General features: G+C 40.3%; 1 protein-coding gene and 1 long non-coding RNA gene across 5 annotated transcripts in view; one reads left to right on the forward strand and one right to left on the reverse strand.

Moving 5' to 3' along the window:
- Gabrg3 (gamma-aminobutyric acid type A receptor subunit gamma3) overlaps positions 1 to 27,931 on the reverse strand; it is a 226,897-nt gene that overhangs the window by 88,184 nt on the left and 110,782 nt on the right. For 3 of the 4 annotated variants that reach the window (XM_090321811.1, XM_090321809.1, XM_090321808.1), the window contains exons 4-5: positions 5,663 to 5,883; positions 4,014 to 4,096 (exon numbers count right to left, since the gene is read on the reverse strand). In XM_090321811.1, coding sequence (XP_090177937.1) covers positions 4,014 to 4,096; positions 5,663 to 5,883 — 304 coding nt within the window. The remainder of the gene's footprint in view (positions 1 to 4,013; positions 4,097 to 5,662; positions 5,884 to 27,931) is intronic. The other variant, XM_090321810.1, reaches the window with a different exon arrangement.
- Positions 1 to 27,931, forward strand: part of LOC150044217 (uncharacterized) — a 69,562-nt gene that overhangs the window by 34,291 nt on the left and 7,340 nt on the right. The window lies entirely within an intron of this gene.

The following is a 27,931-nucleotide window of genomic DNA, read 5'->3' on the forward strand; positions in this document are numbered from 1 at the left end:
TCCTTGGGCATTCCTCAATGCTAGTACTCTACCACTTGAGCCACAGCACCACTTCTGGCTTTTTCTATATATGTGGTACTGAGGAATTGAACCCGGGTCTTTGTGCATGCTAGGCAAGCACTCTACCGCTAGGCCACACTCCTGGCCCATGAATAGGATTTCTGATGCTAAATGAAGCAGAGTTTTAAGCACTAATGGCGGGTCTGGGTCGGGCTGTGTTTCCTGACACCACAGTGGACGTAAGTAGTTGCTGAGGCCACTGACACATGGCAACCACAGATGGACTGGTCCTGGCACATGAAAGTGGCAGTATGACTAGAACAACTTCTCAGGAGTCTGAGACGTCACAGGAAACCGTCTCCTCCTTATTTACTGAACTAGGCCAATAAGATTCCTATTGATTTCATATTAAAAATGGTAATGCTTTAGGCAGTGTTGAGTGTTGTAGGCAGTATTGTATTGAGTGAAGTGACAGGGGGACATTGATTTTTTCCCCCCCGGCTCCTAATCCTTAATATGTCTCAGCCGATCTTAAAACTAAATCTTTGGCTTGTGCTGTATTTCACTTGAGAGCTGCTGATTTCTTTTATTAAAAAAGACAAGAAAAAGAAGAAGTATGAATCTCTTTTGGAAATGAAGTGAATATGAGGAAACTGTCTTAATGATGGAAACAGAGGGAAATGGTGAAAGTACAAGGACTAAATTCAACTCACAGGAGTCTTCCATTTGACCAGCAGACTTAAACCTTAAAGTGTTTCAATGATAATATTTAATGTTTTATATATATATATATATTAATCCTGGAAGTTTACCTACAGAATTTCAGACCCTGTTTTAACTTTTAAAAAAAGAAAACAAAAACAAAAAACAATTCCAGCAAGAATCATCTTTGTTGCATTCTATCAAAGCTGGATGTGGTCAGCGGTGAGAAGCAGCTGTGTATACATTTATATTTATATTATTAAATACAAACATACTATTTAGAAATCTATTTATACTATTATAATTTATTTTATTATTCCTTATTTATATAATTATACTGTATATAATTATATAATATATTATGTATATTTATCATTTATATTTATTTATAATAAAATAAGTTATATATATATGTGTGTGTGTGTGTGTGTGTGTGTGTGTGTATGTGTTGCATTTGGCCACAGTATCCACCATTCTTTAGTGCCTGAAATCAAGTGCTCATAGGTTTCAAAAATGTAACAAACTGCCAGAACCCATTTCACATGGCAGAGTGAATAATACAGTATCATGAATTTAAAACTCCCATCAATGTGTTTCAGTGTTACTTAGATGAATACATTAGAATCAAACATTTTGAGAATGAAATGAAGAGTATGATGCTGAGGCAGGACAAGCCATGCTTGGTAGAAGCTTTCTTCAATCAGTTCCACAACGAGATGCCCAGAGAAGAGCCCAGAAGGCTGGGAGACAGCGGCTCATGCCTGGAATCCCAATACACAGGAGCTAGAGATTGGGAAGACTGCAGGTCTAGGCCAGCCTGGGTGCAGAATAAATGAGTGAGTGAATGAATGAATGAATACATAAATAAATAATATTGTTAAAACCTTGCTTCAACAAAGAAGAATGATTGTACAAATTTATAATCCCAGCTACATGTATCAGAAAGATTGTGCTGCTCCAAGCTAGTCCCAGACTCTATTTGAAAATAAACATGTAACCTATAAGGAAATAGGGCTGTGTGTGTGTAGTAGAACATCTACATGGCAAGCAAAGGATACCAAGTTCAAACCCCAGTAACGCCTTGCCCCCCCAAAAAAATGTTTCAGGAAGCAGGAACTCATATTAACAAGTCATTAAACAATGAATTTTTACAAAAATCTGACCTGTAAGACACACATTTCCCTGACTCTGTCAAAATAGATGCTATTGAAAATGTTGGGAAACCAGAGACTGTCAAAACTGAATAGGAGATTAAGCAAAAAAAAAAAAAAAAAAAAGAAAGAAAAAAAGAGAGAAAAATCCTAACTATGAAAAGAACTCATCGAACTCATTAAAAAAAAAAAAAAGACCTATTTGGCAGATGGGTCAACACCCTGTGCATCTGTTGGCAGCAACAACAGAAGTCAGCTGCCCTAACTCCATAGTGGGTGAATCGTAGACATGTGAGCAATACCAAAATCACTAGCTGAGCGCAAGGTAATTTTGGCTGGGTCAATCACTCTTACAGTAAATAAACAGAGAACCATGGGTCCCAAATGGATATGCACTCAAGCCCAGCAAGCACCAGAAACCTTCTTGATGTCTGTTCACTGGGCATAGACCATCTGTGCTATTAGCAAAGGATCCGAGTTTCCATAGAACTAATTAAGCTATTCCTTATGTACAAATGTGTTTATGTATTTTTACTCCGTCAAGATAATCACTGAGGGGCCGGGAGTTTGGCCTCGTGGTTAAAGTGCTTGCTTAGCGTGCATGAAGACCCGGGTTCGATTCCTCAGTACCACATACAAGTGGTGCTCAGGCCCTGAGCTCAAGCCCAGGACTGGCAAAAAAAAAAAAAAAAAAAAAAAAAGATAATCAGGGAGACTTCCTTCCTTCTTTCCCTCCCTCCCTCTCCCTCTCTCTCTTTTAATAGCTGCAAATTTTTATTTATTTATTTATTTATTCATTCATTCATTCATTCATTTACTTATTGTCGATTGTGGGGCTTTAACTCAGGTCCTGGGCACTGTCCCTGAGCCTCTCTGTACTCAAGGCTAACACTCTACAATTTGAACCACAGCTCCAGTTTTGGAAAGGTTCATTGTCGGTAAGAGTTTTACGGGAACTTTTCTGCTCAGGCTGGCCTTGAATCAAGATCCTCAGATCTCAGCCTCCCGATTAGCTAAGATGACAGGCGTGAGCCACCAATGCCTGAGACCTGCAAAACTGTTTCTAAAAACAGTCTTCAAGTAGTTGTACAAAGGGGTTTAGTTCAGCACGTTAAGTTTGTGAGTATTATGCACCTCTATCCTTATCATTCACTCCCATCCCCCCAACCTCACCCAGCCCCTCAATTTACTTCCTTCCATTTTCACATATCTACCCTGAGTATTACGATTGCACTCACCTACCTCACCTGTCTTCATTCATCTGTCAACCCCTACACTGACCTCTTTTTTTTAAGCTAAAATAAATTTCAAAATGTGTTTATTCCTTATTTTACAAAACAAACAAAATCTGCCTGCGATCTCATCAGATTTGTCCATTACGGCAGTTTTAGAGAAAGCCGGACCTAATTGAGTTCTTAGAAGCCATGCATAAGTTTGTGAGATGAATACCATGCCAAAAGAGGTGGCATTGCCAAAAGGGGTAGCATGCCAAAAGGGGTGGCATTGAGCAAGATATATGGTATTCATAAACTGCTCTGTTACGTGGCAGCTCCTGTGGACAGCAACTTAAAAGATACTGAGAAAAATGCACTTAAAGTGTAAATTTACATAGCAAATGGTAAGCTCAACAGATTGATTTCCACACTGGGCAATGTAGAAATCTTTATAAGTAAGCAAATACATTTGACATTTCCTTTTACAGGTCCCTTTATACCTCATATTAGATATTGTCTTTAAGAACTGATAGATGATCACCCATTAACTATGATATCAGTCACCCATAAAATATTAAATGGTAAAATGACACAATAGTTTCATGGATCAAATACACCTAGAGGAGCGTGAAAATCTGAAAGCCCCCAAACACTATACTAGAATCTTGCATACTTATAAATTAAATGCTCAGTTTGTTCATATGAACAGTCTTCTCTACACGAACAGTCATCAATTTCAGCATTCTTCCATGTTTAAGTTGTCCAATGCTTTCCCAAAGTCACCTCCACCATGGGAGGACATAGGTAAATAAAGTCTACAGTAAAAAAAAAATCCAGGGTGGCCAATACCAAAACCCTCATCAGATTGCTCTGCCTGTGCAGTGACCCCATTCCAACTACAGGACCAGTGTCCACACAGCATTCACACACACCCCACCAGACTCACAGCTGGAGAAGATGAGCGGACAAGAATGTTCATCCATCGGGAAGTTGTGCAGCTGTAGCTGGCACTCAGCGTTGATGGTGAGCCTGTGGAAAAGCCAAACACCTCTCTGAGTCAGTTAGCAACACAGCCTGGGCTCCAGGAAAAGCCAGTGGGGTGGGGTGATATAACAGGAGAGAGATAGGGGACAGTTTTGTGACTGGAGCTCAGCCACTTCACTGTTAACTCCGCCACAGTCATGGGCTGCTTGTATATTATTATTATTATTATTATTATTATTATTATTATGCCTTACTCCAGTGAGTACAACTCCAACTGGGTCTAGAAATACAAGCCAACTCAGCCAGGAGGAAAACAAAACACAAGAAGTAACAAGTGTTTGTGGCATTCAATCTGTTTGGATGAGATCCATTCTCTCTTCTCAACTGGGATTGTGGTCTAGAATAGGTATGGTGCCAAATCAAACCACTAGTTGGGCGAGTTCCTACTCAAATTCTTCCCTGCTTATTTCACATGCCAGGCGATGGCTTTAAGCAAGCTTTCTGAATCTTCTGGACCAGTTCCTCTGAATACCCCCATCTTATGGGGTTTTTTTTAATTTTCAAAGTGAAAAATATTTTTATTAAGGGAAGTAGTGTTTACCAGTCAATAGCATATTGAATATTTTGATTGTATTTTGTTGTTAGGGTAATGTATAGTGGGGTCACAGTTACATTTGTCAGGTAATGGGTAGATTACTTCTTGAACATGGATACTCTTTCCCACTTAGACATTCTATCCCATTTCTGGCATTCTCTTCCAAGGCATTACCATCTCATCTTTTAAGTTGGGAGATTGGGCTCATGGAGTTTAAAGGACTTGTGTAGGAGCATACAACTGCAATGCTAGTACGGTGGGTTTTGAATCAACTCCAAGAAATAGAAACAAGAGGGTTTTTTAATGTATAGTGTGAAGTGATTTCTTTTTTCCTTCACTTTTTAAAATTCTCCCTTTGGTTTATTCTACCCCCTCACTGTTTTTGATTTTGCAACCAGGTATCTGATATAGACATTTATCTGCGCCACTTCCAGCTTTTTCTGTTCATGTGGTCCTGAGGAATCACATACAGGGCTTCGTGCATGCTAGGCAGGCACTCTACCACTAAGTCACCTTCCCAGCTCTTTGTGCCTTTTTCTACACACGTGGCCTTTGTACCAATTTCGTGAGTGGAATGCTAGAGCTACATCAAACATGAGAAAGAACAGAAATTAAGTGCTGAAAAATAGGGTCTCCTCCCAGCAGCAATTTAAATTAAGGACTTATATCTAAATAAAACTTAATTAAAGAAACTAAATTTAAATCAGACCCTCAGTAATGAAAAGATCCATATGGCTTGACAAGGGGAGGAGTTATTCCAGTGTTCTATAGCACAGAGTAATGCCAACCCGTGATTTATGATTTGTAAGTACTAAAATACCTAATAGAGGATCCCAAGTCCATAGAAATAATAAATTTTGGAGGTAGTGGAAATGCTAATTGCATGGATTTGATCAATGCTCAGGATATGTGTGTATCAAATGTATCATCCTACGCCCCAGAAATATGTACAAACATGATGTGTCCATTCATAATAATAATAAAACACTTTTTAAGAGATTCACAGAGCATCTTACCGTAAGGTGTAGAGGATTTTCCCATCATTCCAGATGCGAAGAAGCTGGTTGGGCGTGGTGATCCAGTGCGCCTCGGCAGTTTTGGAATTTCGGAAGATAGTGTCTGGAATCCATATCATGCCCACCATATTGCTGTTGAGGGTAAGGATTTTCATTGTGCTGTTGAACCGGAGGCGACTGTCGGTCCAGGTCTGAGCAAAAAATATATCGATTTGGTATTCCTGGAACAGAGCCACAAAGAGAGAAAAGAGAGGGACAAAGCCATGTTGTGAGAGTACTTTATACCCATGGTTGTTTCTTTGTGTGAAATTCATTTCTCCCTGTGTTAACACCATCCCCTTATTAATCCTGACTCTACTAGGCCAAACTCCCAGCCCTCCCCCCCCCCTTTTTTTGGTGGTTCACTGGAGAAAGAAAAGTTTTATGAACTTTCCTGCCCAGACCTAGGCTGGTTTCGAACCATGATCTTCAGTTCTCAACCTCATGGGTAGCTAAGGATGACGGGCGTGAGCCATCTGCACCTGGCTTTTCTCCATATCATTGCGTGCAGGTATAACCTTTATGTGGTTGAAATGAATTTACCAGTACCCGTAGGTCTGTGTCATCCCTTCTCAAAAATATAACAGAGTGGCTTCACGTAGTCGGTCTTTGACTATGGGAGAGAGCTTTAATGGGTTTGAATTCTGCAAGAAGTATTTAGGAATGTTCCATGCAACTGTCTTCATGGCTCACAGAGCCAAAGACTTAGCATTTCTGATTTTCCTCAGCCTGGGCTCAGGGTGAGCCAGCCTACTCCTCTTTATTCTGAAATCCTGCCACAGACTACAGTTTCTAGTGGGTGTGCAACGTGCTCAGGAGGTGGCTGTGTTATTGTATCGACAGTTGACTAAATGTTGGAAAAACACTTCCCACCCACAGAGAAATATTTTTCCTTTCTCCCATAAACTTCCTTTGTAATGTCATTAATCATTTTTCCTTTGTGCAGAAGAAGAAACGGCATCTTCCCGTGTCTGTCTAAAAATAAACACTTTTTAGAGAATTCATAAATGGCCGTGAAATGGATGTGTCAGAAGTACTAATAAATGAAGCAGTTGAAAACTCTTGGAATCTTCCCTGAGCTAAGCCTTTGAGTTGGTGGAAGGTCCCTGCTTGTCATTTGTTCTTCTAATTGGAGGCTTAATGGTATCTAAATAAGTGATGAATTGCTGGGTTGTGTGGAGTAATTTGACAAAACAGAAGAAAAAATATGCTTCTTAATAATATCCATCTGTAACTTCCAAAACAACAACAACAACAACAACAACAAAATCTATCAAAAGTACCCAGGTATCACTGGCTCACATCTGTCATCCTAACTACTCAGGAAGCTGAGATCAGAGGATCACAGTTCAAAGCCAGCCCAGGTGAAAAAGAGACTCTTATCTGCAATTAACCACCAGAAAACTGGAAGTAGAGCTGTAGCTCAGAGTGGCAGAGCGCTAGCCAGCCTTGAGCCAAAGAGTTCAAAGACAATGCTCAGACTCTGAGTTCAAGCTCCATGACTGACAAAGAAAAACAAAGGTGTTAGGGGAGTCTCAGAATGGCTTTGCTTTACTCCTTAACTATTAAAGTTTTGAAGGCTTACTTTCCTAACTTCTACAAGGTCACTGGAAAGGACAGACCTTAACATAAAATCATTTTCTTCTTGACAGAGTACATGAATTCTTTCCCCAAAGAGTTGTCTACAACTTTCTTAATGTAGCTTCTTTTCAGATTAACAAAAAAAAGACAACACTTTTCTCATGCCATTGTCTTTTCATGAAATACAAGCTCTGAAAAGTTCCAGGAGGCAAAATGTCGGTAACGAATGACCTTCACGAATGACCTTCACGTTTTCTTCTCTCATGTCCAATCAGTAACCTCCTCCACAAGTTTTCTCCCAGTTTTCTTTGATCCTGCCAGGGATAACTTCCACAGGAAATACCTGAGCATAGAGCAGCTGCTCCCCAACACAGGCATATGGCTTCAAAGTGGAGGTGCTGTAAGCCAAAGCCAGGACCCTCAGGTTGTTGAGTTCATTTTCTACAGTATCCATTTGTTCACCCTGTGTGAATTTCTCTGCCTCCTCTTCACCCCCACCCCCAAAGACAGAGAAACGAACAAAGAAGAAACAAGAAAACACAATGATGAGGAAGAAAAAAACAACAACCTTGTTTCCATTTCCTGGAGTCCATTTGGATAAATATTATTTTATATGATCAGAGGCTTATAAGCATTGTGCCTTTGTGTTCCTCTCCTAAGAATATCCTCCTCTGGTCTCACTGGGTGTGAATGCCTAGAGACTTGTGTCATTTAACTTGTCCCAGTATAAATGAAGACAAAAAGAAAGGAGGGCTAGGGCAGGAATGGAACACGCGTTCCAGGCTTGGGCAGGTGACTGTGACAGCTTAAAAACACACACAGTGGTAGCTCCAGCAAGTCGTGGAGGGGAAAATCTTCTGCCATCCCTATCAGACTGGGAAAGCAGTCCTTGTAGTGGAAAGAGCCCATCACTGGCTCGCTGCAAACCACTTGGAACAGAGGACACCTTGGAAGGCCATTAGGAAGAGGAGAGGGGAAGAATCAGGGGTCAGAACAGTCATGCAGTCAGCATGCAGACAAGGAAGGAAAGAAGGAAGAGGAGGAGGAGAAAGAGGAAGAGGAGGAGAAGAGGAAGAAGAGGAGGAGGATGAAGACGATGACAAAACACTGTAAACTCAATTTACTGTTGCATCAGATAAACTAGTAGAGACTAAAAAATATATACACACACCCCTCAAAAAATCATGAAACTGCTTTGACAATGGAAACCTGCATGGAGAATATGTCACAACGCATGTGCCACAAATGAACCACATTCCTCATCACTCAGGAGAACCCATGTCTTTCTTCTTCCACTTACTCAAAATGGTGTCTTCAATACTGAATTATAGTTCTAGGCCTTTTTAAAAGCATGAACCACTGGGCATCTAGGGGCCTTGCACCTGTAATCCTGGCTACTCAGGAGCTACAGATATAAGGATCCAGGCTTGATGCTAGCTTATCAGAAAAGTCCAATTAATGAATCAGAACTAGTGAAGCTATGTATGGCTCAAGTTATAGAGTGTTAGTCTTGATGAAGGGACAGTGTCCAGGCCCTGAGGTCAAGCCCCTAGTACCAACATCCCCCCAATACACACACACACACACACACACACACACACACACACACACACAGAGGCTTGATTTTTTATTTTACTTTTTTGTGTGTACTTCATGCAAGGTAGTATACTTGGTTGTCCGAATAATTTGTTTAGTCTGCCCGTCAACCCTGTCAGGTAGCTTTGTGAATTTATCTATACAAACATAATGGCAGAGAAGAGAAAGCACTTTTCCTTTCACCCAGTGTCAGCTGAACCATTTCCGCATTCTTAGTGTTTGCCCAAAATACGATGTAATTAGAAAGTAGAAATGGAGAATGTGATTTACAATGATAATAGAGGAATAATATCTATCTGAGATGTCAAGGAACATTAGACAAACATTTTCAAGAACCTATGAATTTCTATTTGGGAATGTGTAGTGAGGTACCTAACAAAAGGCAGAATTTGTTTCCAAACAATGGGAATTGCAAAAGAGTAGACACTGAGGTCTGGTTCAGTGCTTCATACCTGTAATCCCAGATTATCTACAGGCAGAATCAGAAGGTGTGTGTTCAAGGCCTGCTGTGATAAAATAGCGAAGAAGACCTCCTCTCCATCAGTAAACTAATTATGGTGGTACATCTGAGATCTGAGCTACACAGGAAGCCAGAGGTAGGAAGAACAAGTCTGAGGCTAGTCCTGGGCAGAAACTCAGGACTCTAATTGAAAAATAAGTGAAGCCAGAAATGTTTGGAAAGTGGTGGTATACAGGCCTACGAAGTTCACACATACAGAACACAAAAAGATGGGACATTTTGAAAAATTGAACTCCAATTAAATATACACCCTTATGGTAGACATGCAGACTTTACCATGTAAATCTAACACATTGCATTTCAATTTTTGCATAGTATTGACATCTGCATAATGAATATTTAGTTTATAAAAAATGGTAAAGATGAGCCGGGAGTTTAGCCTAGTGTTAGAATGCTTGCCTAGCATGCACGAAGATCTGGGTTCGGTTCCTTGGTACTGTATACATAGAATAAAAGCTAGAAATGTTGCTGTTGCTCAAGTGATAGAGCTCTAGCCTTGAGAAAGCCCAAGGACAGTGCTCAGGCCCTGAGTTCAAGGCCCAGGACTGGCAAAAACTGGTAAAGATTAGGCAGGCACTGGTGGCTCACTCACACCTATCATCCTTGCTACTTGGGAAGCTGTGATCTGAAGATCATACTTTACTGCCAGCCCAGGCAGACAAATCTTGGAGATTCTCATTTCCAATTAACCCACAAAAATTCAGAAATAGAGGTGTGACTCAATAGCAGAGCACCAGTCATGAGAGAAATTTAAAAAAATATCAAATTAGGATGTAAGAACCGAAGTTCAAGGTTCAGTACCAGCAAACACCCCCCCCACACTCACACACACGAGGTAACTGCAACCAAAGTTATGTGAAAGTACAAATTTTCAAAAGACAAGAGGATTTGCATACACAGAAGCAAGGTTTTTGTGCTGTGACCACAGAAAAAAACGAAGTCCACTCGGGTTTTAGACTTCGCCCAAGTCTAAAACTCTGTGGATCAGAATTGCTAGTGGCTTTTGTTTTGTTCTGTCTTGTTTTCCCCCTATTTATCACCGAGCATGCCAATCCATTTTGAGCCAGGTTACATATGCGTGAGAGATAAGAGGAAACAAGAATGAAATCGTCCAGATTTCTAGTTTTGTATCTGGAGTCTATATTTTAACCTTAGACGTCATTCCAGATTCACTGGCTGCTGGAGCTATTGCATTATTAAATCTGTGATTCGCTTAGGTATTGCAGCGTAAGCTTCTTGTCTTTAGACTTTAAATAGCTCCCTGCTATCAGTTATAAGGCCATGAAGCATCTGAGATACTCCATAGTCTTCTCCTCCTTTTAAGTTTTCTTTTGGATATAAAAGATACTGTTCATTTTTATGAAGTCCATTTTCTCACTCAATGAATAGTGTGAGAACATTTAACCTCTTAACAAAAAGCACTGTACAATGTAGTTTTGTTAAGTAAAGGGGCCATGTTCTACAGATCTCTAAGATGTATTCAATCTTACGTAATTAATAACACACACAAAGCTTTAGCAACTCTCCTGACTCCCTCTGTCTGCCACCTTCACAATTACTATTGGTTGATTCTGTGAATTTGATTAGGAACTTTTTGTAGGTAGAATCACACTGTCTCATTAGTGACTGGGTTGTTACCTTTTGCATCATGTTCCTAAAACTCATCCATCTTCTCATCTAGTCCAGAATTTGTCTCTCTTTTTTTTTAAGGCCAAATCGCATTCCACTGTATGAATATACCCCTTTTTCTCTAGCCACAGACAGGCATTACCATTACCTGGGCTATTATTCCTAGAGTTATCTTGACTAAGAGAGGGATAATTTTTGCCTTGCGGTCTTAATTACAATTCTTAGGAGGAAATACTGAGAAGGAGAATGGCTGGATTATAAAGCAGTCCAATTTAAAATGAAATTAAGGATGCTGGATCTACCTGGAACCATGTTGGCCACATGGTGGATGATAGAGAATTGGTTTTAACTGGCGCCATCTTGTCTTCATGGGAAGTCCCACCCAGGTACTGGGTGTGCAGGAACAGGGACTTGATTGATAGGTTATTGGACCTGTCGGTCCTGTGCCTTGAACTTGGGAGACTCTGGAGTTTCCTGGGACCCTGCTCCCTGATCCTGACACTATTTAGGGCCAGAGCAGCTGGGGCACCATCACCCCATGTCATGTGTCTCTTGTCTCCTGTCTCCTGGTTCTCCTCCTGTCACCCTGGCACCCCAATTCAGCAATCCATTGGAGTTGATCTGGTTGGTTGGCATTGATTTTCTGCTCTTTCTTTCCTCTCCTGCTCTCATGGCTCAGTTTTCTAATAGTGTTAAGAGTGTTGGAGGGGCTGTAGGCGATTGTGAGAAGAGTTCACCTGCAGTTGCTGGCTCTCCAATAAAGACTCCTAATTCAACCTCTCAAAATGTGGTTTCTCTGTTTGATCAGGACTGAATTCTGGTACAACAGAAGTACTTTCAGGAGCTGATACTGGGGTTTTGAACTGAGAACCTTATATGTGCCAGGCACAGGCACTCTTTTGCTGAGTAATATCTCAAGTCTTTTGTGCTTGTGTGTGTGTGTGTGTGTTATTATCTTGATTTAGGGCCTTTACATTTCTTCCAGTAATATTGTGCAGTTAACTGAAAAGGGTAATCTACATATTTTGTGAAGATTTTCCTTAGATAATTGATATTTTTGATGATATTGAAAAAATATATTTCTATATCACATAGCGCTTTTTTCCTTTAATATACCATTTGGTTCCATTTATTTTAGCCACACACCTGTGCTTGCGGAACTATAGAGATAATTATGGCATCAAGACCATCTTATCACTCCACTAGCTTCTCAGGATGCTAGATCTGAGGATTATGGTTCAAACCCAGCCATGCAGGAAAGTCCATGAGACTCTTCTCTCCAACTCACTACCAAGAAGCCAGAAGTGGAGCTGTGGCTCAAGTGACAGAGCACTAATCTTGAGTGAAACAGCTAGGGGACAGTGCCCAGGCCCTGAGTTCAAGCCCCAAGACCCACACACAAAAAGCAAAACCAACAAAAGCAACACACTTGGATCTTTGCTATATCATGTCGTGATTGAAACTCAGATTCCTTCTACAACTTCTAAACATAATCATTTTTATATGATTTCTTTAATGTGTATAAACCTACACCGTCTATTTGACACTGACTTGGATAGAAAGAAGCTAAGGGAATTTCTATTGAATCTTGCAGTGAATTAAAAGCAACACTAGAGGCAGTCATTAAATATGGGGCTTCCTTGGGCTTGGAGTTTAGCCTAGTGGTAGCACTCTACCACTAGCAAGCACGAGGACCTGCGTTCAATTCCTTGGTACCACATACATAGAAAAAAAGCCAGAAGTGGTGCTGAGGCTCAAGTGGTAGAGCTCTAGCCTTGAGAAAGTCCAAGGACAGTGCTCAGGCCCTGAGTTCATGGCCCAGGACTGGCAATAAATAAATAAATAAATAAATAAATAAATAAATATGGGGCTTCCCAAAGTGTCAGAGATCCAAACTTCACCCTCAGCACTGAACCTCAGAGATATTTTCAGTGAGTGGCAAAGAATCAGAATGCTAAGCTCCTACAGCAAGGTCTAACCATGTCTTATCGTTTAAGCCATTCATTCAGAATGGATATTTTCTGTAAATCTACTTCAGTAAACAAGTACTAATGAGTAATAGCAATATTATTTATTGGGTAGAGAGAAAGCAGTCTCGTCCTGCATCAGCTATGCCTGTTGCTATGGCAATTGGCCTGAGGATTGCTTTTTATCCCCCTTTGTCCCTTTCCTGAAAGCACTTGTGCTTGCTGTGGTGATGGGAATAGTTCGCGTCCTGGTAGCCATGGTAACATCAGGAGCAAAGTTGCTTCTCACATTGTTTTGTTCCCATCTCTCTGCTCCCCCGGGACTTGGTCCTCATTTCTGCTAATTGACGTGGACAATTATTCAGGAAGCAATTGGAATCAACCCATCCACCTCACTGGGGTCCTTATTTGTGTCTATGTTGAGGGGGGGGAGGAAATGCCACCATACAACACCCTTACTCAGTACATTCTGTTTCAGAAACAAAGAAGGAAAATAGCAAGTGTGTCTAGCTGGTCCATAGGAGCTTAACATTTTGTCTTTCTGTCACTCACTGCTAAAACCTGTTTGGATGTGGAAAATGTGGTGTCTATACACAATGGATTCTAGGATTCTACCCTTCCATCCAAAAGAGTGGTACTGTCCCATTCCTAAGATAATGGGAAGACTTGGGAAAAATTATAATAAATAAGCCAGACCCAGAGAAACATAGCTTACATGCTTTCCCTGGTTTGTGGTAGCTAGAATATGCCTAAATCTACAAGTAAACACACTGGGTGGTTAAAAACAATACACTGGGACATGATAAATTATATAGATCTCTAAGTATTCACACACAGTGAGAGCACAGGAAGACCTTCTTAGGATCACAAAGGCCCAATGCCTATGCCTATCTGCTCATATAAAATAATATTTACCGGGCCTGGAGTTTGGCCCAGTGGTAGAGTGCTTGCCTAGCATGCACGAAGACCCGGGTTCGATTTCTTGGTACCACATACATAGAAAAAAGCCAGAAACGGTGCTGAGGCTTAAATGGTAGAGCTCTAACCTTGAGAAAGTCCAAGGACAGTGCTCAGGCCCTGAGCTCAAGCCCACGACTGGCAAAAAAATAATAATAATAATAATATTTACCAAAATGAGCTCCAGGAAATGGAAACAAGAGGGTTTTTTTTCTATGTTGCAGCTTTGGCTTCCTTTTCCTTTATTTAATTACTTTATTTATTTAGTTTTTTTGCCAGTCCTGGAGACTGAACTCAGGGCCTGAGCACTGTCCTTGGATTTTCTCAAGTCTAGAGCTCTACCACTTGAGCCACAGAACCACATCCAGCTTTTTCCTATGGATGTGATACCAAGGAGTAGAACCCAGGTCTTCGGGCATGCTAGGCAAGTGCTCTACCACTAGGCCAAACCCCTGACCCCTTTCTTTTCCTTTTGTCTTGTTTGTTTATCTGTCTTTAGGAGACAGAAATGGTCCTCACTGGATACTATGGAAAATGAATGCTACAACTCATGGGAAAGGCTAGGAGGTGAAAACTGAGAGGGAGAGAGACACAGAGAGAGAGAGGAAAAAAGAGGGGGGAGGGAGAGAGAGAGCAAGCCAAGAGATGTCATTTTTTTTTTAAAAAAGAATCTACTCTATCTCACTTATGTACATCACCTTGATAATAACAATAAAATGCATGAAAAAAACCTGTTTGCTCTTCATTTTAAGAAGTTAATAATCTCTACAACTGACAATATTACAAAAAGCCAAGGTGCTTATTTTCTGTTAATTACTTCTATTTCATAAAATCTCACATAATAGATTGCAGCTAGCTTTGTTTGGTTTTTGTTTTTGGTGCCCATCTTTGCCTTGAACTCAGGGCCTGAATATTGTCCCTGAGATTCTTTTGCTCAATGTTAGCACTCTATAACCTAAGCCACAGCTCCATATGCAACCTTTTTTAAATTTTTTTAAATTTTTTGTTAATTTCTTGGAGATAAGAGTCTTAAAGATTTTCCCGCCCTGGCTGGCTTCAAACTTGAATCCTCCCATTTCTGCCTCTTGAGTAGCTAGGAAAGCAGATGTGAGCCATTGGCACTGGTCTTGTGGGAATTTGTAGTTGTTATTTTTCTTACTTTTACATTTCTTTTGTGTGTGTTTGCTTTGTTTTCTCATTTCTCTGTGTATTATGGTACTAAGGCTTAAACTCAGAACCTTGAGCTCTTATGTGGCTTTTGCACTCAAGGCTGGCACTCTACCACTTCAAACACAGCTAACCTCTGGCTATTTGCTGATTAAGTGGAAATAAGAGTCTCAGAGTTTTCTGCCCTGGCTGGCTTCCAAATTTGGTCTTCAGATCTCAGCCTTCTGAGTAGCGAGGATTATAGGCATGAGCTACCGGTGTCTGATTTATGTTTAGCTTCTTAAGAAACTGTCAAATTGTTTTCCAATGTAGGCTGTACCATTTTAGGTCTAGCTTCCAAATGTAAGCAAAAACACAGACTGTCTTGATGTGGGAGCTTACACAGTCCTGCTTAATATGATGCTTTTCAGTTCCCCATCCATGTTCCTTCAAATGATGTAGCTTCATTTTATAGAATTATGAAAATAATGTTGAACATTTCTTCATGCATCTATTAGCCATTTGTATTCCTTCTTATGAAAACTGTCCTATTACTTTGCCCATTTATTAACTGCGTTATTTGATATTTTATGGTTAATTTCTCTGAGTTCTTTGTAAATGCTGGGTAGTAATTATCTGTTGAATAACTAGTGAAGGTTTCTCTCCCATTCTGTAGGTCTGTCTCTTCGTTCAAGTAATTATTCCTTTTGCTGGTACAGAAACATTTTGATTTGATATTGTCTCAATTTTAGCATGGGCTCCTATCCTTTAGGCAATGGAGTCTTATTTAGAAATTATTTATCTGTTGCTAAATGTTCAAGGCTTTCCCCCACATTTTTCTGTAGTTGATTTAAAGTTTCAGGTCTCATTTTGAACTCTTATTCAACTGGAATTGAAATTTTGTACAGGATGCAAAGTTTTATCTCTGACAGGTGGCATCTGACTTTTCTCAGCATCAGTTGTTCAAGATCCTGTCTTTTCCGTAGTATAAGTTTTGGTTTCCGTTGCAAAAGTTGGTAGGGTTTTTCATTCAGCATTTTCTTACTCTTGAAATTAACTAGAAAATGCCACCTTAATGCACTGATAGGTGTCACTGGGATTCAACTTTGTGGGTAAAGGGTGACAAAGACAATGATTTAAATAGTGAGCACTTAGCACAAGAGCAGAAGTGAAGCTAACATTTCTCTAAGTGCAACAGAGACATTAACATATGAAGCATTAAGATTCACGGCACACTGCAGTGAATTTAAAATACTACCTTAAAAAAAGACATTGACTAAGGAAACAAATGAAAACACAGTATGAAATAAAAGGCACACAAAGGAATAATCATTTCAATAACCACTGGTTTAAAATACTGACTCAAAACTTTCACCCAAGAATTCTTGTTCAGTGAAAAATGCCCTCCAGAAGTCCATATAATGCAAAGGCATTTTCAGACATTGCAACTAGAATATTTCATTGGTAACAAATGTGCACTATTACATAAAATAACAATTTCTTTAAGCTTGGGGAAAATTGTACATGGGATTAGCATACATCTGTAGAAATAAACATTAATGCTTTAATTTTTCCATTTAGCTTCTTTGCAAAACATATAAGAGAGCTAAACAAATAGTTTACATTCCCATGTATAATATATTAATATATGCTGAAAAAATCCATATTAAAAACTACAGCATAAAGTTCAAGAGAGAAGAAAAAATTAACTTGTATGATTTGAAGATTTCTACTTGTTTTTTTAAAAAAAATCAGTAGGATAGCATTAACTGCATGTAGATGTAAAAATTCAAGAATATTTACTTTGATTCCTAGAGTAAACATTAAAGTGGTTCTTATCTCCAATTATTTCACTGCTGTTTCCCCTAAGATCTGCCCTGATGTTGAACTTTTCTGCCTCCCACCAATAATAATCTAGCAATTACACTGACGTTCCATAACTCACAATCCTGAATCTATTTTCTGTCTTATCCCTGTCTTATAGAAGGAACTTCCACAAGTTTTGGGGGGAGAGGGAAGGAGGTTGGGGGTGAGCATTATTATTCAGCTTTCCACAAATGAAGATAGAAAGTTCATTCAAACAAACAGCCAGGGGTGCTTACAAAATGATATTATGCCAGAAGTGCAAAGTTGACTTAACATTAGGAATAATGTTATAAAGAAAAAAAAAGTTGAAGCTCATTCTCACTAATAGAAAAAGCAAAAACATTTCTCTCCCCTATGCATAGTATGTATGACAATTTATAATACAATCTGCATAGCAATTTATTAAACCATAGTTGCCAATGGGAAAATATACACTTAATTCATTTCAAATAGCTCACTGACAAATTACTCTCCAAACTAATTTATAACTTCTTTACTTCAGGAAAAATTACACTTGTTTATTTTTGGAAATTCTCACCTAATATTTGGCATTTTCAGACCTTTTAAAACCAGCAATTTAATAAGTACAAGTAGTATTTCTTTTTTTCTTTGTTGCATCATTTTAAGTCTGATAATGGCAATGGTAAACCACATAATTCATGCAAATAACAGCACCTTGCACAGCCTCTAAGTGAGTTAGTGAGGCCCATATATCACCATGGCAAGATCTTGCAAAATGACAAATGATAATGACCTCATTAAATGAAGACTTCATTTAGATGAGATGGAATAAAAGGATAGCCAGAAAAAAACAAAACTCCACATATCAATATACAAAATACAACTTATCAGTCTCTGTGCCGGAGCAATGGGGAAAGTAGAAATCAAAATATAAAACTCATAAACTATTAGAAGAAAACAAAACAAAGTCTTCAAGATGTGTAGGTCAAGGTGAAGACTGCATATATACAACACCAAGAAAAGGATTCGCATCTAGATTATAGGATGAATTTTTTTCAAAAGGAAACAAAACAAAAACCAAATTGTTCACTTAGAAAATGGGTCAAGCCAGGTACTGGTGATTCACTAAGGCTTAGAAATAGCACTAACGTTAACATTCCACTGTTGTTAGCAATCTCCCTGGAGGAAGTGAGTTACAGTTTACCCATGATTTTCGGTACTATTTTTGCAATTTCCTCTTAATCCATAATTGTTCTCAAGATGAATACTTTAAAAATAAAAAATAATGGCTGAATATCCTCTAAGCTATTTACTCTGTATTGCAATTTTAAATTGCAGTTGTTTAAAGTCATGGTAGTTCTAATTAAGGTCAAAGTATTTTGTAATCTTTGTAAATAGTGTTGTGAAACATTTAATAAAGAGAGGAAAAGCAAAATTAAAAGCTGAATGTGTACAGTAATCAATACCAAATTATCAATGGCTTATTATATAATTATGAGTTCTGTGTCCTGGAACAATGAAAGTCTAGGAATATTTTTATTCAGACTCCACCAAGTATGGCTACAATCTCTTCCATCCAGGCATCCGTGGTTCTCAGAAATCATCAAGAAGTTTAGGGTGATTAATTATAATGTCTGTCTTCATTATGGAATACAAACTAGCCTGTACTTCACTGTCTCACACACTCTGCAATCTTACATGGCAGAAGGACAATGTGGATGAAGACTAGACCAGAAAGCTAGAAAAACAAAACAGGTCTCATTTGTCACGGTTTTATATGACCATGCGTAGAACACTTCTGTATTCTGTGTACTCTGCCTCCTCCTCAGATCAGAGCCTTCTGGACTTGAAGAAAAAGACATAAAAGAGAACCAGGTGCTAATAGTTCATACCTGTAATCATAGCTATTTGGGAAGCTGAGATGTGACGATCATGGTTCAAAGCCAGCCTGGGCAGAAAAATCTGTGAGGGTCTTATCTCCAATTAAGCACCAAAAAGCCAAAATCAGAACAGTGGTTCAAGTGGTAGCCTTGAGAGAAAAAGCTAAGGAACATTGCTAAGGCACTGAATTCACACCCCAGTACTGGCACAAGAAAGGAAGGAAGGAAGGAAGGAAGGAAGGAAGGAAGGGAGGGAGGGAGGGAGGGAGGGAGGGAGGGAGGGAGGGAGGGAGGAGAAATAGTAAACTCCACAATGCTCTCTCAGATAACAAGCTGACCAGTCAAACCTGTGTTTATTTTTTCTGTACAGGAACATGAACATTCATATTACCTTAGTAAAATATGTGTTTCCAGTGAAATACATATCTCCTTATCTCTATTTGGATCCCACTTTATCTCTAAAGTGAGATTTCTGGCACTTTGTTCCATTCTGGGGATGTGTCATCACACTCTTGTTCCTTCTGTCATTTCTGAAATGCACTGCAAAACAAATGTCTCCAACAAAAACTTTCAACAAAATGTTCACTGGTTTTTCTGTTAGCTCAGTCTATTCTTGTTTATTTTGGGGAGATGTACTGGGAGTTGAACTTGGGACCTTGTGCTTGCTAATTCGAGAATCTGCCACTTCAGTGACACCTCCAGTACTTTTTTGCTTCAGGTGCTTTTCAGATGGGGGCTCACATTTGTACCCAAAGCAGGCCATGGTCCACCTTCCCACAGCCTCCTGAGGAGGTCAGAACAAATTGCACTTGGCCCCAACTTTATTTCTCACTGTCTTCAAAATTCAAGTCCATTGAAGTTTTAACATTCATCAGGTGCTATGCTGAGAATTTGGCAACATCCCATTTAACCCACGAAAAATTTCTAGTCAGGAGAACATAAAATGGACAACAGTCAAGCCACATGCGACCATGGGTCTCTGAATCAAAATGTCTGTCTCAGACCGGGCAGGAGTGGAACATTGAGGGCATTTTCTTATTTTTGCCCCTACTTTCAATTCAGGGGGAAAAATATGTTCCTCATCTCAGTGACAGAGGATTCTGGTTTCTAGTGATTTGTTCTTTAAACCACCAGCCTGCTAATCTGACCCAGGAGAAGCCTGCCTTCCCGTAGTAAAGCTCTCTTACATCTCTGCCTGCTTTGGGGTCACACCTGATAGCTATTATATGGTATGTGTTTATTCTCTTGGTTTCTCTGCTCAGCCCCAGTGATCAACCAAGACAGTAAGGGCACAGACTGTGAGCTAGAAGGACAAAAAAAGTCTCAGGTGAAGGTTATTCTAACCCAACTTGATGTGTCTGTCCCGCTGGGCATAGAGTTCTCTCCTCTATGACATCTCTGTGCCTGCTACTGATTGTTTCTTGCCATTAAAGGAAGCTTGGGGGCACTTTCATCAATTGTTCACTACAGAAATGAGTGTGTTGGGCTGGGAGTGTGTCCTAGTGGTAGAGTGCCTGCCTAGCATGCACGAAGCCCCGGGGTTCAATTCCTTGGTACCACATATACAGAAAAAGTCAGAAGTGGTGCTATAGCTCAAGTAAGTGGTAGAACACTAGTCTTGAGAAAGTTCAAGCCCCAGGACTGGAAAAAAAGGCAAAGTTAGGTAATTAAAATGACTGGAAGGATGTTTTGGTTTGGTTTGGTTTGTTCTAGCCCTGGGGCTTGAACTCAAGGCCTGGACACTGGCTCTGAGCTTCTTTGGGTCAAGGCTAGCACTCTACCACTCGAGCTACAGTGTCACTTCCAGCCTGTGTTGGTGCTTAACTGGAGATAAGATTCTCATGGGATTTTTCCTGCCTGGGCTGGCTTTGAACTTCAGTCCTTAGATCTCAGCCTCCTGAGTAGTCGATTATAGACATGAGCCAGCAGCACCAGGAACAAGAGAGGTTTTATAGGCAAAGCCTGAATGTCTCCCTGGCACCTACACACGTGTCCTCTGCCCTCCCTCCAGCTGGCCATGTCAGACATCCCTCCAATGTCCCCAGACACTCATGGTAAAGCAGAGCAGTTCCAGGTAGAAACTATATAGCAAGTGAATAACACTATGGACAGTGGTCTGATTTTCCTACCACATTTGGGACAGACTCTAGGTGGCACACGCAACAGCCATCTTTCTCCAGCCTCCCAGCCATCTATCACCACATTCTTAGGATGACCTCCCCTGAAGGGCGTGGCTTGGGCCTTGCCTCTGACCAATCAGAAGCAGTGAATGCTAATAGGCCAAGCAATGGCAGGGAGAAGCACATACAGGAGCAAGGCAGCTCTGGGTGAAAGAAGGCAGGGTCAGAGCCTGGAGTCGGATTGCCAGCTGAAAGGAGGGTCTATACAGCTCCATGGGCATAAATCTGTCCCAAGTAAAATTATTCACAATGAAACTCTAAGTCCTTGATGGGGAAAACTAGAAAGACTAGAATAAATGAAGAAATATGGTGTGTTTATACGGAAGATTGTTAGTAGTAGCAGCAGTAGTAGTATTCAGAAGATTTAAGGTTAAAATGTTAATTCTGGTATCTGGCAAAAAAGTTCCTGAGACCCAGTCTCAACCAACAATCCAAAGGCTGTCATCTCAGCTACTAGGAAGCACAGAGAGGAAGACCACAGTTCCAAACCAACCCTAGGCAAAACCTGATATTTTATCTAAAACAAAACAACAACAAAAAAAACTAATGTAAGAGAAGAGCTGAGGAGGGTGTGACTCAAATAGTAGCCCACCGGCCTAGCCCCCATTCTCTAATAAATACATAAACAAATGCAATAATAAATAAGCAACCCATTAAAAAGATGCAGTATATTCATAAACTGTTTTGTTGAATGACAACTCCTCTGGACAAGAACTTAAAGACAATCAAAATATACAAAAAATAAGTTATAGTTAAAAGATAAAAATGTTGATTTTATTTTTCCAATTGCTTGGTTGGATATATTTCCAACCAAAGTTCTAGTAGGTTATCTTTTAGAAATTAACAAAATGTTTCTCAGATGCAGGTAGCATGGTAAAGCATTTACCCCAGACAAAATTACTTTGAAAACAAAGAATAAATGTGCAGAATCAAGGTAAGATTTCAAGATTTATTAGGAAGGGGTCAATGAGCTGGTGCCTGTGATAAATGCAAATCAATTCATGGTACAAGAAAGAGAACTTATTTTCTGACAAAGGGAGGAAAAGCAATAAAAAAAAGGCAAGAAACATCACAGGATTAACTCAACCAATGATGCTAAAGGAATGAAAATCCATAAGCAAAGTAACAACAATCAAAATAATTCCTTCCGATATGTCACATCACGTAAGATTGCCTTATAAATGTATTAATAACTAATATATCTTAACTGCAAAACTTACAGAAAATTTGGTGATTTTTTTTGGTATAAAACAATGCAAGCATGATCCATGGAAATTTAAAAAAGTGAATGAACTGGGCTTTGGAAAAATTGAAACTGCTCCTGAAAAGACACCTTAGCCAGTGCCAGTGGCTCATGCCTATAATTGTAGCTACTCAGGAGGCTGAAATCTAGCTACTCAGGAATCCTGAGCAGGAAAGTATAAGAAACACTGATCTCTAAAAACCAGAAATGGAACTGTAGCTCAAGTGATAGAGACACTTGAATGAAAATGTTAAGCGACAGCGCCCAGGCCCTGAGTTCAAGCTCCAGCACCAGCACAAATTAAAAAGACAATACTTAAAAAATGAACAGCCCAGCACTAGTAACTCCCACTTATAATCCTAACTGGGATTTCAGGATTGCTGCTCGAAGCTAGCCTGAGCCACAAAAGTCCCTATGAGATGCTTATCTCCAATTAAATACTCAAACACTAGAAGTGGAGCTGTAGCTCCAGTGGTAAAATGCTAGCCTTGAGCAAAAGAACTCAGGGACAGAGTCCAGATCCTGAGTGGACAGATAAATCTTAGGCCTAACATTTTCAGTTTACAGAGCTAAAAGGAAAATAAAAAAGTATTCCCACAGATCGATGGATGGAGAACAAATGTTTTAAATATTTTGGTCCCATCTGTGTTCTACATCTACCCATCTGCTCCTCAAATGGCTAACCACAGGCTTCGTCAGCTTGTTTGCAAAAGCATCTGACAAGTTCAAGTCTCTTAATACGGGGAAATAGCCAAGATTCTGTCACAGCATTCTTTCAATCTAGAATAAAAGAACACCAAGAAAGGAGGACCCAGTGACTTCTGTAACAACAAAGAAAAGCAATACAATCTACAGGGTCATTTGGGGGACTTAACAGTGTGCAGATGCCCGACCATTGACCACTGGCCACCGATCAACACTGTCAGATGCAGGGCAATAAAACTCTGCAATGTTGCTGTACTTTGGGGCTGAATTTAAAGCACTTTTTTTTGTTTCTCTGTTAGCCCTAGCTCTAAATATCTCATCCACATTCTTTCAGTGAAGTTTATGATCGCTGTCACCCTGTCTCTGCTGCTGAAGTGCCACTGGCATTTTACATTATCTGTGACAGCCCTTGGCTTTGGTGCAAGCAAGCTCCAGGGGCTCTATTTCCATAGAGAAATTCACCTAATATTTATCCTTGGCCAAGATTAGACTGAGAATTCCAGATCTTGCATCTGTGTCACACTAATGCGGTAATAAATTCAGGAAACAGGTGTCTCTTTTATATAGAAAATGGTGCTAGGAAAAATGACAAAAGACAAGATACACAACAAAGTGTGATATATTGGATTCAATTGTGAATAAGTACATCAGTGCAGAAAAGAAAGTAGGGGAGGGCTCACACCTATAATCCGAGCTACTCAGGAGGATGAGATCTGAGGATCAAGGTCCAGAGCCAACTCAGGCAGAAGGCATCCAGGAGGCTCTTATCTCCAACCAACTACCCAAAAAGCCAGAATAAATAGAGCTGTGGCCCAGGTGGTAGGGTGCTAGTCTCAAGTAAATAAAAAGCAAAGTAGAGTGTTGAGACCCTGAGTTCTACTGTTATTCTTATAACAATGGATGAATCCCCAACTTCTGGGAACTAGAGACTTATGCCTGTAATCTTAGATACTCAGGAATCTGGAATGGTACAAGACAAGCAACCAGAAAGAATATTCTTGAACCACCCATGGATGGGTTTCACCTGTGTGTGTCTTCCTGACAGTCCTTTATGTAAGCCTGTGAGCTTTTTCCTGCTCCAGAATTGTCCTGTTTCTCTGAATTACACTGGCACTTTGCCTCCCATCTCCTGCCTGCTGCCTCCTTTCCTCTGGAGCCAGCAGTCCCTGATTCTGCCTTCCTTAGGCTGACATCATTCCCAGAGTGTCCTCTTGGTGTCTTGAGCTGCCAAAGGTCGGGGCCTGCCTTCCCCCTGTGGATCCAGATGCACCCAAGACCCCCAGAAGGCCAAATCTTTCCACAGACACCTGGAAGGCCTTTGCAGGAAGGTGTTCACAGTCAGTAATTAGGGAAATTGAATGTCAAGCATGAGATTAACTCCTTCCGATCATTATAAGAGGGAAAGTCCATTTCAGGCCAAGATGACCTCTGAGAATGACTCTATTTAAATCAAGAAATTGCCAGGATGACAGTAGCTCATGCCTATAATTCTATTTACTCACTCAGGAGACTGACCTCTGAGGATGGAGGCTCAAAACTAGTCTGGGAGACAGTGAGGGGAAGGGGTCATTGTCTAAAATGAAATGTACTCATTGTCTGTCCTATATGGAGAAGCTGAGAATAAAAGAATGGAAACACTGCTGTGATAGAATGAAAATGTTTCCTTCTGCTTCCTTAGTTCTAGAAAGGATAGGCCCCCAGGCCCAGTGGCCAATTTAACCCTGGGCCAGAGGCTTCTCTGCCAGATCAAAAGGAGAGCTTTCGCAGTTTTTGCTTGAGGTGAGCTCCTGTCATTCCATAAAATAATAGCCCACCTTCACCTTTAAGCCATCTGAGCATTCTTGGCTGCAGCCAGTCCGTAGAATGTCAATAAAAGCAAACTGACTTCAGTATCATTGTCTCACTCCTTTAAGATGTATGGTTGGATAGAGAGAAATAGGATGGAGACTAAACTGAACTGTAACAGCTTAAGAGTTTATTCTGCATTGCTCTAGTTTTTCCCATATCATTTCGAATGAAATCTTACTTAAGGGGCCACTAGTAGTGGGACTTAACATAATAAGGGCTGACTCTTATCTTTTTCACTCAAGGCTGACACTCTACCACTGAGCCACAGCTCCACTTCTAGCACTTTTTTCTGGTTAATTGGCAATAAGAGTCTCACAGACTTTTCTACTGGGACCGGCTTCATCCTGCAATCCTCTGAAGGTAAGAAAACAGAGAAGGAAGCAAAGGACAAGAATAATCATTTGCTGGTCTCTCTGCCTGGCAGCCGGTGCCAAGCTGCCAAGCGTCTACCTGCCTCCCTACTCACGTGAACTCCAGCATTTTCCCCAGTCCCACCCGAGCTCAAGGGTAGATCTGAGGCTGGCAGCACCTTTCAGCCTCCAGGAAATAGAAAGACCCAACTGTTACAATGCAACTCATCAAATTGCAAAGACATTTCTTTCTTGGCGGCTTCATGCAGTGAAGCATCAATGGTCCCCACCCCCACCCCCGATCAGTTTGGTAAAAAAAAAATGTACAAATCGAAAAGGTTTCTATGGAAGTGGTAGAAATTATCTTAAGCAGGTAATAATATCTTGGCCTGTCTCATTCTTTCCTGAATGTACTTACTTGCTCATTCTCCATGAAAGACTGAGCTCCTGTTCTGACCCATGGACAGAGGTTCTCAGAACACAGCAGGCCTCACTTGGTTCAAGGTGGCAAAGATTGCAAGAAAAGCATCACATCACATATGTCTAGTGATACACTTAACCCCTTGAAAACCATGTTCAAAGACAGGGCCTCTATTCATGTTATGGGATATTGGCCTATGATAGTTGGTCTAAGATAATGTTGTCTTTTATTAATTCATTTTGTTTTATTTATTTTTATATTTTATAGCTCTGATGTATTTCATTCCATTATTTCCTCTCATTTTTTCTGATGCAGCAGGAAAAGTTTCATTAGGGACTCAGGGACTCTTCAGTACAGAATAGCATTTTCTGTGACAAAGATGGGCTGCAAATAAATTCACATACCACTTTTGGCCAATTTTTAGCTTCATTCTTGTGTCATTTGATTCTTGCCCATTATAAATCATATATATATATATATATATATATTTCTTTTGAGCCACTTGTTATCTCTTAAAAACATTTGTTCTAAAAGTCCAGCCTGACATTCTGTATCCAATTCACACTAACAGGAATTCAGGTTGAACACCTTGCTTCTTGGTGTGAGACTTTTGACAGCTATAGAGTTTTCACAGCAAGACTAATTTGCCATCAGGTGCTAAAGTGGATGGCAGATAGCAGACTTTCTTGTTCATTCAGGGCTTGGTCAGAGCCGCCTGCTGAGGGGCCCAGGCCCAGGTACTATAGCAGGTGCAACTGGCAGAATGTGCAGGAAATCTCAGAGCTCCACCCTGGTGAGTTTGATCCGTCATTAATTATACAGGTTGCTCAGCTCTGCTTTTCATGTCTGGTTTGGATTCAAAAATAGCTAGAAAAAGCTTAGCATCCCTAAACCAACCACGTGAGAGGTGAGGCTTCTAAATCCTCTAGCTTCCAGCTTTGTCATGCCAATTGGCTGGTTCCATAGGCACCAGTCAGGGTCCGCCTACAGCCAGGTCTTTTGTCTGCAAATGTAACTAATCGTAGAATGGTAGCTGACTCCTTGATATGTTAACTCCAATTAAATCCTAACATTTAACCATTCTCTTTCTTCTACCCTTCCACTGCTAGCCAGAGAAGCATTGCAATATATATACATCTCGCTTATCCAGTGCTACTGTCTACTGCTGTGAATCTTCATTATACCTAAATACAGGATGGTGTGCAAGATTGGTGTGACTGGTGACTGAAGGCCTACCCACAACAGGCTGGGCCCATAGCCTAGTAGTTCTCAAACCATCTTGTCTCTCTTAGAAATGACTGAGAGTTAGCCGGTAGTCATCCAATAGGTCATTAGCCCAAATGAAGTATCTGTCACAATGTAGTTTTCTGCGGAGACAGTTTCTAGACTCGTTAGCAAATGTTGGCCCCTGGACTATATTGCTGTCATTCCAACTTTGTCATTTTACCCCCATCACACCAACTATTTCATTGAATAAAGAGTAATTTCAGTGATAGTTTGATAAACCCATTAGCATCTCAAAGTATCTTTGTTCTGATTAGGAATTATTAGCAATGAATCCTTTCACAGGAAATGAGAGGTCAAGTTCATTTCTTTCAGCTAAAGTAACGCTAAATTTTAATTTCTATGTAAATTAAGGAACCACTCAGGTAAAGACCTAACTGGATTGGCCTTAGTTAATTAGTAATTTGGCAAGAGAAAACCTATATATAACCTATTGTAATCACAAGTATGCAAAAACTTGTATAATGTGATTATTCTATACCCCAAAGCCTGTAAAGCAGTGTCCCAGTTAAGGGGAGACCTCTGACAATAACTAATTAACTCCTTCTCTTCTTAAGAGAACCCGTGGAACTATGTTCAGCTGAGAGCAGATTTCCCAGCTCTCCTTGTAGGTTAGTGTAATCAGGAGATGAAGTTTCAACAACAAGAATGTTTCTTACTGCATAGGACTTTGTTTTGTCTGTCATAGGGTTTGAACTCAGGGCCTGAGCACTGTCCCTGAGCTCTTTTTGCTCAAGGCTAGCACCCTACCACTTTGAGCCACAGTGCCACACCCAGTTTTCTGGTGGTTTGTTGGAGATCAGAGTTTCTCAGACTTTCCTTCTCTGGGCTGGCTTTGAACCATAAATCCTCAGGTCTCAGCCTCCCCCCCCCCCCATATAGTTAGGATGATAGATGTGAGCCACCAGCACCTGGCTTGCACAAGACTTTTATGACTCATTCTCATACCCCTCTTCTTTCCCATAGCCTGACAAGATAGGAAAATACTTAGTTCCAAACATATGATGAGTGAAGAACGGGGAAACTCCAAACAGTGAAAGCTATGGTAGAGGTATCTAAGAGGTTCTATTTAATGAAGCCATTACTTCTGCTCTGG

The sequence above is a fragment of the Megascapheus bottae genome, chromosome 30, assembly GCF_031878675.1.
Source record: "Megascapheus bottae isolate mThoBot1 chromosome 30, mThoBot2.hap1, whole genome shotgun sequence".
In the NCBI taxonomy this organism is placed as follows: Eukaryota; Metazoa; Chordata; class Mammalia; order Rodentia; family Geomyidae; genus Megascapheus; species Megascapheus bottae.